Source organism: Gymnoscopelus microlampas (genome assembly GCF_963454915.1).
Source record: "Gymnoscopelus microlampas genome assembly, chromosome: 9".
Lineage (NCBI taxonomy): Eukaryota > Metazoa > Chordata > Actinopteri > Myctophiformes > Myctophidae > Gymnoscopelus > Gymnoscopelus microlampas.
This window is the reverse complement of record NC_139946.1, coordinates 30,887,068-30,899,567: the sequence shown is the minus strand read 5'-3', so window position 1 is coordinate 30,899,567 and position 12,500 is coordinate 30,887,068. Positions and strand designations below refer to the sequence as shown.

At 43.8% G+C, this 12,500-nt stretch overlaps 2 protein-coding genes across 2 annotated transcripts in view; one reads left to right on the top strand and one right to left on the bottom strand.

Moving 5' to 3' along the window:
* The first annotated feature begins 6,595 nt into the window (after positions 1-6,595).
* igfbp1a (insulin-like growth factor binding protein 1a) lies at positions 6,596-10,423 on the top strand. Its single transcript, XM_084066640.1, has 4 exons — positions 6,596-7,142; positions 7,752-7,933; positions 8,346-8,474; positions 9,478-10,423. The coding sequence occupies exons 1-4, from the start codon at positions 6,752-6,754 to the stop codon at positions 9,586-9,588; spliced, it is 813 nt and encodes a 270-aa protein (XP_083922766.1). The 5' UTR covers positions 6,596-6,751; the 3' UTR covers positions 9,589-10,423.
* A 1,183-nt stretch (positions 10,424-11,606) lies between these two features.
* Positions 11,607-12,500, bottom strand: part of igfbp3 (insulin-like growth factor binding protein 3) — a 20,902-nt gene continuing 20,008 nt past the window's right edge. Inside the window, exon 4 of the mRNA XM_084066886.1 lies at positions 11,607-12,500. This exon is cut by the window's right edge and continues 2,599 nt beyond it. The gene's annotated coding sequence lies outside the window, so the exon portion shown is untranslated.

Genomic DNA, 12,500 nt, shown 5'->3' with positions numbered 1-12,500 from the left:
TGCCCAAGATGAGTGCAGCTAGCTGACGGACATGCTTCCCAGTCTCTGTTGTTTGCTGTTTAGCTTTAACCCTATTCTGGGGACGAACATTCTGAGAAAATAGTATCAGTATCATGGTCAGTATCATGATAGTATCATGGTCAGTATGTCAGTATCATGGTCAGTATTATGGTCAGTATCATGTCAGTATCATGTCAGTATCATAGTCGGTATCATGGTCAGTATCATGGTCAGTATGTCAGTATCATGGTCAGTATTATGGTCAGTATCATGGTCAGTATCATGTCAGTATTATGTCAGTATCATGTCATGTCAGTATCATGTCAGTATTATGTCAGTATCATGTCATGGACAGTATCATGTCAGTATCATGTCAGTATTATGTCAGTATCATGTCATGGACAGTATCATGTCAGTATTATGTCAGTATCATGTCATGGACAGTATTATGTCAGTATCATGACAGTATTAAACTTCCCCCCCAGATCACCTTGGCAACCCCCTCTAAATAAATATTGCTTCCAGCGCCCCCCGAACTTCTCTGTAGTATCGCTTTATCGCTTTTTTTTTTCCCTGTTGAGAAACACTAGTTTAAGTAGTTAAAGAGCTACTGCACTTTTTACCATGATAGATGGATAGATATACACACACTTATATACAGTAATAGATAACACCTAGACCTACATATGGATTTAGATTAGATTCCTTGATGGACTATATGTTCCGTCCATTTTGCCTGCCCAAATGTATGTAGGCCTAACCCATTTTCAACATTTTTCATTCTGATTGTCTTGTCAGTCTGCCAATAACAAATGTTTATTATCGGTGTTCAGGTCAGAATGTCCCAGAGTAAGGGAATGCGAACACAAAAACATTGCAACACAAAGACACACCTCCCATCAATGTCATTTCAGAATTACATATAAATCATTCATAACAGATACTCTACCGTGTGTGTGTGTGTGTGTGTGTGTGTGTGCGTGTGTGTGTGTGTGCGTGCGTGCGTGCGTGCGTGCGTGCGTGCGCGCACGTGCTAGCGTGCGTGCGTGTGTGTGTGAGTTCTAGGAATGGATGGGTTGTTGATGTAACAATGCAGTTGAATGGAAAACTCCACTCAGTAGCACAGGGACATTTGGCAAATGCGACCAACTCAGTTCCGTCAATCCATTCACAGGTTTCCAATCAACGTTGCCAAGTGCAGTCAGTGCTCTGGCTCTGACTTCCTCCCTGCAGTGAAACACACACAGATGCACACACACGCACGTGCACATGCACACACGCGCACACCCACAGAGGAGGAAACTAAACACAATAGATGCTGGCGCATGGGAGCCTGGATTTCCTGGGTTTCCCACACACAAGTGTACAATCACACTGACAAACATGCACAATTGCTCCGACGTGCACGCACACACACACGCGCGCACGCACGCACGCACGCACACACACACACACACACACACACACACACACACACACACACACACACACACACACACACACGTGTGAGCCATCATACCACATACCAACATGTTAGGTTCCAACAAATAAGCCTCTTCCACAACTGAGATGTCAAAGAACTGAAAGTGGCCAACAGTTTATAAGGCCCCTTTACCGTGAGTGACCCCAGCTCCATTTCATTGTTTTTCACTCTGTGCTGCCTCTTTAATAGGCCCTGACATGGCTTACCTGATTAAGGAAATCTTGTGAGGAGGAGGGTAGAATTAAAAAAGAACAACTTTTCTGGGGGATTAGAGTCACCATGCCTGCCCACGTCACATTCCTACCCGCTGAATTTCAGCCCCGGGGAGAGGGGTGCTAATTGGCTGTTACGCCGCTATTGTGCACTGAGGGGGCTTGGTTGACGTAACATCTCATTAGACTAGACTAAAGTAGACACACAGAGGAAACATGAGACAGGTGAGATGTGCGTCCCAGTACAACGCAGGCCGGCACGTATACCGCCCGGCCCGCAGCCAAAGCCCAAACTGGCTCAGTGGTCCGTCCCCGTTCCCGATCCTCAAATCCCAGGCGCTGGCTTCAGTTAAATCAAAGAATTCAACCTTTAGCCAACCTAAATCCAAAGTAATGGTCTTATTAGATTACTTGATTTGATTTAAACTCGCCCTGAATTAACCCCTCCTTAGGGGATGTGAAGAATGGGGAGGCACGTATAGGCCCTGCTGAGCCTCTGGCCGTAAGCCCATATAGCATTGTATAGACCAGGCAGGTGTGCATTCTTACCGTGGGCGTGATTTTCAAACAAGTCTGTTTTTCTGAGCTCCCCCTTGTCCTTACGTACCCTCCTCGAAAGGGCAAGGGGTTCAGATGTCCATAAAATGTATGGACATGCACAGAAATGCTCCGCTGGAACTAACCATTTAACGGTTAGTTCCAGCGGAGCATTTCTGTGTGTATTATGTACATTTATTTGTGTGTGAACAGGAGCAGCTTGGCGGACAACAAGTATGTTTTTTTGCCAGTGCTCTCCTCCAAGGTAAACATTCCTGGGGATGTTCAATGCCAACTGCCGTTTGATCTTCATCACATGACATGTGAAAGAGGCAGAGAAGCCCTTATCACCCTCCCACCCACCCATACACAAACCCCGGAGGAATGATAGGGGGGCCGTGGTAGGGGTCCGACCCTCTCAGGCCCTGACAGGTCTTGCTGTGTGCATGTGTTTTTGTGGTCTGGCCATGACCTGAGATAACACCGTTGTGTTTGGCTTGCCTCTTCTCCCTCTTCTTCCCCTGGAAACGGACAGCAAAGAAAGCTCAGAGCCACGTCACAGCCGGGACATTTTGCTCTTCCACATGCAATAGAGTACAGAAGTCCTGATGTCACTCGTCCATCCCCTGGTTCGTAAAGTAATTTCTCTATGGAGAATAACATTGGGTCATCTTAGAATCGTCTCATATAAGAATTGTGGTCCAAAAATAAACAAACTGTCTCTGCGATATTGTCAGGGAGGTGGCTCTGTATCGTTTATGATAGTCAGTCACATATTTGATACAGTCCGTTTCTGGCGAAAATGTAACTAATTCGTGGGAACCAACATTAGCGTTTTCTCACCCTCAGTTGATGGTTCATATCCATAAGAGTAAAACCGCTGGGGTCATTTGTTTATTTTTGGAACACAGTTCTTATTTGACGCGATATTAAACACGTCTATGGGGATTCAGAACGGGGGGGGGGGGAAAACGCGACCCAGGTCCATGCCCCTGATGCATACTGTATCTGTGAGACTGTCTCCCCCACAAACTGTATTATATGAGCTATACAGTACACAGTCCCGTGGTGTATGGCCACCTGGCCTGCTCCCCTCACAGCTGGCCATATCGGGCAAGCATGGGGGTGGGGGTCATTGAGATAAGATGGCCAAGGAAACAAATAATTCTTCCTTTAAACTAGGTTTAGTCTACATTTTTTGTACACTGTCTTGCCTTCACCTGCACCTCCCACTCTTTGGTGTGTAAGTACATTAGTGCTCTCCTATATATATATATATATATATATATATATATATATATATATATATATATATATATATATATATATATATATATATATATATATGTGTACATGTACACATTATTACTAATAATATAGTACTGCATATAAGTGCACAGACGCACTTTAAAATGCAATCATATGGATTGTCATTGCAATCAATGCTCCATCTTTGCTTCTAAAGCACATCAGTAGCTGACAGCAATAGTCTTATAGAAATGTAATCTTATTGAATTCACCCTAAATTAAATCCAAAGGCACCAGACCTGAATAATTCACTGAAGTCACGTCTGGTTACTAATAGCGTTTATTTACGTAGCGAGTCACATGACATGAGAATGACAGTTAACAATAGCTGACAGATGACGCAATACCGTCAAGCAATTGCATGAAGCCAATGACTTGATGGCACACTAGCGGTAGAAGACGGAACACGGCCTGGGACTGAATCACACAATTTAGGCTATGGTTATTGCATCAGATTATCATAGGACCACAATGGAAACAAGCCCTAATAGGGATTTTGTGTTATCTTTTTTAGCATCATTGTATAATCGTACCACTGTAGCCTATGCCTGCTAGGCTACTATCTACTATTTGCAAACTGTTAATAAAGTATTCAATTAATCAATGAAAAACATTTTTTTTTTCATCACTGTGCAGGATTAACTGTCACATAGGCTACTGACTGAAGTGAAGTGTGTAGCCTCTTTCTGTGGTCGATTACGATTAAGATTTAAATTGACGATTCATTGTCATATAATTGCAATTAACGATTTCATTGTGTTTCTGTCATTGAAAACTGGAGCTTCTGAACTAAAATTAAATTTCTGTTTGGCTTTTAGGTTTCGAAAATCAAACATAGCACAGGGCAGATATGACAATAACTTTAATATAGGCTACATTATAGCCCTGAAACATGACATAATCATGACGCAGGCAGACTACGCAGGCAGACGACCGTTATGTGAACTATGGCTGGAATATATGAAGGATGACATTACTGACATATTTAATAATTTTATATAATTTGTATAGGCTCACTGACCTACAAGCTTATAGATATGCTATTTCTGCTTTTTCTTGTTTGAAAATGTATTTTCATCATGGAAACAATTTTATTGTGACGATTATGCAAAAATGACTGCGATTAGACGATTATGTAATAATTGTGACAGGCCTACCCCTGGCCCTGAACTGGACGAATCGTTATTCCATGCGATGAGGGCATGCTCATCAGTGACACTAGCCTACAATAAATATAATGCAAAGGCACATTTGTCACAGTAGGCCTAGCCTATATCTATGTGTGTGTATCACAGTGTCAGCGGAGCCCCGAGCTCAAGCTTACGTCTATTATTACCCCAGGAAACGGGTAATTACAACAGGACTTGGTAGCCTACTGAGCCAAAAGTGGGTTTCAGTAGAAAATGCGAGAGAGACACATACCCGTGGTGTAAAGTAACTAAGTATGCATTTAATCAAGTAGGCTACTGTAGCCGCCTACTTAAAACGTGTTAAATGGGACATTCTGCATAATGAGTAGCCTACTTTTATTTTTGGTACTTTAAGTATAACTTGATGCCAATACTTTTGTACTTTTACTCAAGTACATTTTGAATTCCGGACTTTTGTAGCCTACTAGCATTTCTATATCGCAGCATTGCCACTTTTACTTAAAAAAGTAAAAACAATTTGAGTACTTTTTACACCACTGGCTGCGCCCCAGAGACGTGACTCACATGGCGGTGAATGGTGACCCCCATTTGCGCAGCTATTTCTGAATTGGATCTGCAATGCATCATGCATGGATGCATGGATGCCTTCCCATGTCAAATTAGAGCTGGACAGGACTGTCTCTCAGTAGCACGTAGCAGCTCTATTGAGTGTGTGTTTGTGTGTGTGTGTGTGTGTGTGTGTGTGTGTGTGTGTGTGTGTGTGTGTGTGTGTGTGTGTGTGTGTGTGTGTGTGTGTGTGTGTGCGTGCGTAATCTGTGCTAATTTGTGCTCGTTTCCAAGAAAAGTTTGTGAAGGAACAATTAAAACAAAACAAAAACAAAAACCCTAATGAATAGCATTATTGTCCCTGAATATAGATGTTCACTTGTTTGCTGTGGATAAAATGGGCTTTTATTTTGGTTTGGAGGTCAACTAAAAAAGATTACCGATTGAATTGTCCTTTGAACTTATAATTGGCACCAACCTTTTTTTAAATAAACACTGTACCTAAAATAGAGCCGTAGCCTACTAGCCTACTTACTCTCTGAGGTAGGCAAAGCAGTGGTTCTCAAAGTGGGGTCCGGGGACCCCCAGGGGGTCCTTGGGGAGTTCCAGGGGGTCCCCAGCTAAATGATAGGAACAAAATTACCCTTATCGGTCTGTAACTCGTTAGATTAACATTTTTACAATATAAATTGGGGTCCCAGAGATAAAAAATACCATTAAATGGGGGTCCGGAGCCTATAATGCATGTCAAACTGGGGGTCCTTGAAATTAAAATGGTTGATAATCACTGCTAGAGCCGTAAAAAATCTCCTATGGGGGGGTCCTTGGCATATCTTTTCAAATGGGGGTCCGCGGGCTAATTAGGGTCAATTTGGGGGTCCTTGGCATGAAAAAGTTTGAGAACCAGTAGCCCAAAGTGCACGCATGTACACTTTGGGCACATGCATGCCCAAATATACAAATGGTATGCCCAACAGTATACAAGTATATACAAAGCCCAAGTATACAAATGGAATACTGTTAGAGTTAAGGGGGGTCCTTGAAATGTCAAAGTTTGAGAACAACAGTGGAATTACACAGTGGAATTAGAAGTGGTGTTCTCGCAACGCAACAACACACGCGGATGTCGTCACTCGTTCGTAAGACGTGCAGGGGGCACTGCCTGTTCCAAAATAAATATTTACGTGATTTACGTGTTGTATTCAAATAAGCTGCCTCCCTGGCCGGACACAACGCGGGCCAATCAGAGACCATCGGATCATTACACCTTCTTTTCAGAAATCATTCATAACGTCGATCCATGCGTCAAACATTTACAACAAGGACCCGACTATAAATACGGCTGCGCGCAACGGACAGTTAGACATTTCCCCAAAAAATCAAAGAAGGCAACAACTGAACAAAAAAAGAAAAACCTTTGGAATCCGGCTTACAATTGAATATTAGCCTATTTCCCCTGCCTTGATCTACATCTGACAAGTCTATATTTAGCAACCGGGTTCCTTCATTTGGCCATGATGAGTGGATTATATTTAAATCACGTCGTGGTGCTAGTGGCAGCCGTGTGCTCCGTGCTGGCCGCGGTGTCGCTGGGGTCCCCGGTACCGGCCGGGGGGCCAGAGCCGATCCGCTGCGCCCCGTGCACACCCGAGAAGATGAACGAATGTCCGGCAGTTGCGCCTGGATGTGCCGAGGTGCTGCGGGAGCCGGGCTGCGGGTGTTGCCTCGCCTGCGCCCTGAAGGCTGGAGAGCTGTGCGGGATCTACACGGCACCGTGCGGCTCCGGGCTGAGGTGCACGCCGAGACCCGGCGATCCCCGGCCGCTGCACGCCCTCACCAGGGGACAGGCTGTGTGCACAGCCACCGCCACGGAGTCCGAACGGAACCCCGAACCCCAAAGCCAAGGTACGCCGAATTCTGAAGTCCATGCGAACTAATATTTAAGTGTATCTCCCTTAAAACGCTCGCCCCAAAACACGGTCGCCCCGGGGAAAATCCGGCGGCCTCGGAACAGTCGCCACCTGGTATTCCTAAACGTAACCTCAGTAAACTAAACTATGCCTAAACCTAAACTTATTCCTAAACGTAACCTCAGTAGACTATGCATAAACCTAACCTTATTCCTGAACGTAACCTCAGTAAACTATGCCTAAACCTAACCTTATTCCTAAACAAAACCCCAGTAAAACTATGCCTAACCCTAAACTTATTTCTAACCTTATCCTCAGTAAAACAAATACAAGAACCGCTGGGGGCAAGCGGTCCGCGAAAAAAAATGGGGGCGAGCGTGTTTTGGGGCGAGCTTTCCGGTTACCTACGGCTACGAGTTGGCCTATGCAATTGGCTTTTAGAATGACCGTTAGGTCATAAAAGCCAATTGCATGGGCGAACTCGTTTTCTTGTTTTTCTTCATTCAGCAGCACAATCTAATGAAATCATACGTTATAAAACGGCGTTCATTTAACATAGTCAAGCGAGACTAAAAATCCATTCATGCCCGCTCTCCTTCTCCAGACCAGGGAGAGCCAGATCAGCCTGAGATGGAGAACGCAGCCACCGTCTCGGACCCGGGCTCCAGCCTCTACCTCCCCAGCAGCCACAGTGTCAGCAAGCCCTACGACCCGAGGGCCGCCGAGAACGCGCAGGAGAGCATGAAAGCGAAGCTCGTCGCCATCCGCAAGAAACTGGTCGAGCAGGTAAAAAACGCAAAGTCATATTAGAACCGCTTGCTGTGTAATGTTATGACAACTTTTGCGAGAGGTTTTTGGAGAGTGAGTGACTAATGTACCACAAGGGGGAGCTCATATTCCTTTTGAAATAGCTAGTGTGTGTGTATGTCTGAGTGTAATTCCACACGTGTGTATGCATATACTGTATGTGTATGTGTCACAATTTTCAAATGGCTTTGGATAGTAGTCCAAATGGTTGGTGTCAGTGACAAAATGATGCCTACTGCACTGTAACCAAAGGTCTTTGAGTCTTCCTACGGGGCTCATGTCATGTGATGCTTCTGTATGTTGACAGGGGTCAAGATGGTGTTCAGCTCATCTAACCCTCTCTCTCTCCCTCCCTCCCTCCCTCCCTCCCTCTTTCTCTCTCTCTCTCCAGGGACCCTGCCACATTGAGCTGCAGATAGCCTTGGAGAAGATTGCAAAATCACAGCAGAAATTAGGAGACAAGATGACTAGATTCTACCTCCCAAACTGTGACAAACACGGGCTATACAAAGCCAAGCAGGTAGGCACCCCATGTAAATATGTATATCTCTGGATGTTTGTGCGTGCGTGTGTGTGTGTGTGTGTGTGTGTGTGTGTGTGTGTGTGTGTGTGTGTGTGTGTGTGTGTGTGTGTGTGTGTGTGTGTGTGTGTGTGTGTGCGTGCGTGTGTGTTTTGGCCTTTTTGGATGGATTCTTTACTCCAGTCAGAGTGAAAGAATCTCACCTAGTTGTGTGTTTATGTGGCCTAGATTGTGTCAACCACAGAATATCAGTGTGTGTGTGTGTGTGTGTGTGTGTGTGTGTGTGTGTGTGTGTGTGTGTGTGTGTGTGTGTGTGTGTGTGTGTGTGTGTGTGTGTGAGGCAGGGATTTGTTCAGCTCTGTGTTTACACCTCAGAGTATACTGAGCTAGCTGGACTGTGATGTCATTCCCATGGCTGCGGCATGACTGTACACGTGTGCATGCACTCTTGCCCGGCTCGCCCTACTGCCACACTCCCACGGCTCCTGCACACACACACACACACACACACACACACACACACACACACGAGCACACACACGCACACGCACGTGTATGTGTGTGTACATCAGTGGTGGACAATGTACTCAACTCCAGCACTTGAGTCAGAGTGTAGATACAACCTGGTCAAATATTACTCAACCTTTTTAATATCAATGCATTGCTGTATTTAAAATAAATAACACATTAAAAGCAATCTGCTACTTTCACTATACTATACTATACACTATACTATATTTCATAACATACTTTTTCCCTTCCTAGAAATGCATTGGAGTCACAATATTTGTCTTTGAAATGTAGTGGGGTGAAAGTCACCCAAAAAAAGTATCCAAAAAGTACAAATACGCAAGTTATGTATAGATGCTAGATTATTTTACTTAAGTACAGTACTCAAGTACTGTGTTACTGTCCACCACTGATGTACGTGCCAGGGTCATATATGAACAGGAACTGGGATATGATAACAAACCTCTCTCTCTCTCTCCCTCCCTCCCTCCAGTGTGAGTCTTCTCTGGATGGACAGAGGGGTCGATGCTGGTGCGTTTCCCCTTGGAACGGCAAGCGGATTCTGGGTTCCGCAGACCTCCCAGGAGACACAGAGTGCCCTTAAAAAGTCCAGCCAGCCAGAGCGCATCAAAGGACGAAAAGCCACTGATTTTTCTTTCACTCTTTATTTTTTATAGCTATTATTTATTTATTTTTATTTGATTGTTCTTATTTCCATCCATGGTGGTGTTTGATTCAGGTACACTGTCATTGTGGGGGACTGTTGTCCCCATCCCACCCCCACCCACCAAAGAGTAGACAAAAATCTATTTTTATTTTATTGTTTTGTATTGTATTTTATATGCATCTATTATGCATAACTCTTACGCCTTATTTATTTTCTGATTGTATTATGACATTTGTATTTATATTCAGTTTACCTTATTGTTATTATTAATAATATTATTATTTGTATTTGTACATAAAGTGTATATAGGGTCAGCTTGGCGGCTTGGTTCGTCACAGAATCCAAGCAACAAAAGCACTGGGTGACCAAATCGTCATTTAGAAGGATTTCTAAATGTTATTGTTTGTTATTGGTTGGTATCCCTGACATGATACATGATACATGATACATGATACAACTCAGCTAAATGCCAGTAAATGCAAAGCTCTCAGTTTGGGAATCATCTACTACATCTGACACGACTCCCATGGTCCAATGGGACTCGGCATATGCTGACGGGCGGCCTCCCAGCGGCGCCGCCTGTCTCTCACACACGGGTCTACCTTAAACCTACCTCCGATGTTTGTGTCTCCACTGTCGGTTCTGTTCCACGTGTCTGTCAAAGGACTTTGTTGCTGTTTCACTTTTGCGGCGCTGATCTCTCCAACTGGGAACACAAAGAGATGAGCTTGTCTCTGGCGTTCCACTGTGAACTGTGACGTGTGGCGTATTATTGGGGGGGAGGGAGGGAGGGAGGGGGGGGGGTGTTCTGCTCTGTCTACATGCTGCTGTTGGAGAGAGAATTGTTTATGTGAGTCTATTCCAAAGTGACTAACTGCACAGCAAAATCCAGGTCCATTTTTACACTCTCGGGAGTTGAATGAGCACTGAGGATTTTGCTGTATGCTCACTCGTGTGACTGTATACGCATTTTGTAATTGAGATGTAATGTATAAAAACAAAAAGTGCTATATTTAATAAAAACTTTAACCTCAGTTATGTGCTCTTGTGCCCCAGGCATATACAGTGTGCGTGTGTGTGTGTGTGTGTGTGTGTGTGCGCGCGCGTGTGTGTGTGTGTGTGTGTGCGTGCTGTGGCTGAGATAAATCAATCATAGAAAACAAAACATAACACGTAACTTCACTTCAAGTGTATGATTGTGCAATCAGAACACACACACACACACACACACACACACACACACACACACACACACACATACACACACAGAGGCACGCTCTCATTCACACATACACAAACACACTTGAAGCTGTCCTATCCTGTCTCTGTGTGGATATTGCCCGAGGAGCTCATTTCTATATTCAGTGTGTGTTTGTGTGCAAGCATTCATGCATGCAGTGTTATCACGGTGATCTAAAGTGTGTGTGTATGTGTGTGAGTGGGGGGTGTTGTCTAACTTTAGACAGTTCGCCAGGACATGGCTCTGGCTGGCCCTGTGCTATGCTGCCTTTTGACCCGCTCCCTGTTTGCTTTGGTCGGGCACAGGAATTCGCCTCAACCTCTCGTGCCCACTGCCAGCCTGCCTGGCACCACCAGATTTATTTTTATTCTTTACAAATTGGACCTTTGCTTTATCCTCTTTGCCACATTCCAAGACTGAGGGGAGCCTGATTGCATTCAAGGACTTGTGCCAGACTGATCCCCGTTCTAATTACCAATATGCCTAAACCACTTCATTATGAAAGAGGAATTTGGAGATTATCTTTTATTGCCTATCGATGAGTCTTGCTTTGAACATTTAGGCGTTTTTTAACTAATGTGAAAATGTAGAAGGTTGACACAAATGACAACTAGGACAATAACTTAAAATAGTGTTCATTTTTTATTTAAAAAAACATTAAATACAATATTATAGAACAAAAAAAAACTTTTCTTTCTCAAAGAAAATAATAGCTGTGTGATTTCTAGTTTAGTAACATGACAAGCTTAAAATCAAAAACTCTTTTAAAAGGATAAAACACAAAATGAAATGAAAAATAAAGTACATTTACCCGTGAACAGAGAAAAATTCTTAATGTGACCAGTGGGGGGTGGGGGGGGGGGGGGGGGGGGGGGGGGGGGCAAGAAAAATAAAAAGTGACATACAGAGGTGACCCTGGCTCTGCACGACAGGACTGAGACTTGGATGGCAGGGTGTGCATGGGGAGAAGGGACTTAACTGAGAGGTGAGAGGTTTAGTGGCTCCTACACAGCCAATGAACTCAACATGACCAGAGACCTGAGTGTCTGACTGACATAGAGAATCATCCCCCACCCCCTAACCCTCCCTCCATCCCTTCCGGGGTACTCGACTCACCCGCGGGGGGCGCGGAGCTTACAAAATGACCCTGCTGAGAAACAGCAGTAAAATAGTTTTCATTAAAAGAAAAGAAAGAAAAAACAAACATTCATTAGTGATTATATTCCCCCAAAATACGTTGAATCATAGACTTTATTGTGCAATCGGTGAGTCACTGAATTGTTTCATAATAATACAAAACAAAACATAGTTTCGATCAGCTTATAATTCTTTCTTAGATAAATAACTTTATTTTCACTTTAAGTACTGTACATGATGTCTAGTCAGACACGTAGCTGGCCAGGAAATAATAATAATAATAATAATAACAATAATTTTATATATATTTATATATAAAAAGACACGCTTACAAATATCATGGGGGGAAGGGAATAGCTTAAACATAATTTTATGTTCCAACCCCCTACATCAAGTCTTCGAATAGAATGGGATATAGCACCAAGAGCTTGGTTGTAATTCTTAATTTTTTTTTGTTAGTTTTTTGTCCGTT

Excerpts from the sequence above, each read along its gene's own strand:
- igfbp1a (XM_084066640.1), top strand. The coding sequence starts at position 6,752 with ATGATGAGTGGATTATATTTAAATCACGTCGTGGTGCTAGTGGCAGCC. Across the intron at positions 7,143-7,751 it reads CCCCGAACCCCAAAGCCAAG|ACCAGGGAGAGCCAGATCAG; the intron begins GTACGCCGAATT and ends CTCCTTCTCCAG. Across the intron at positions 8,475-9,477 it reads GGCTATACAAAGCCAAGCAG|TGTGAGTCTTCTCTGGATGG; the intron begins GTAGGCACCCCA and ends CCCTCCCTCCAG.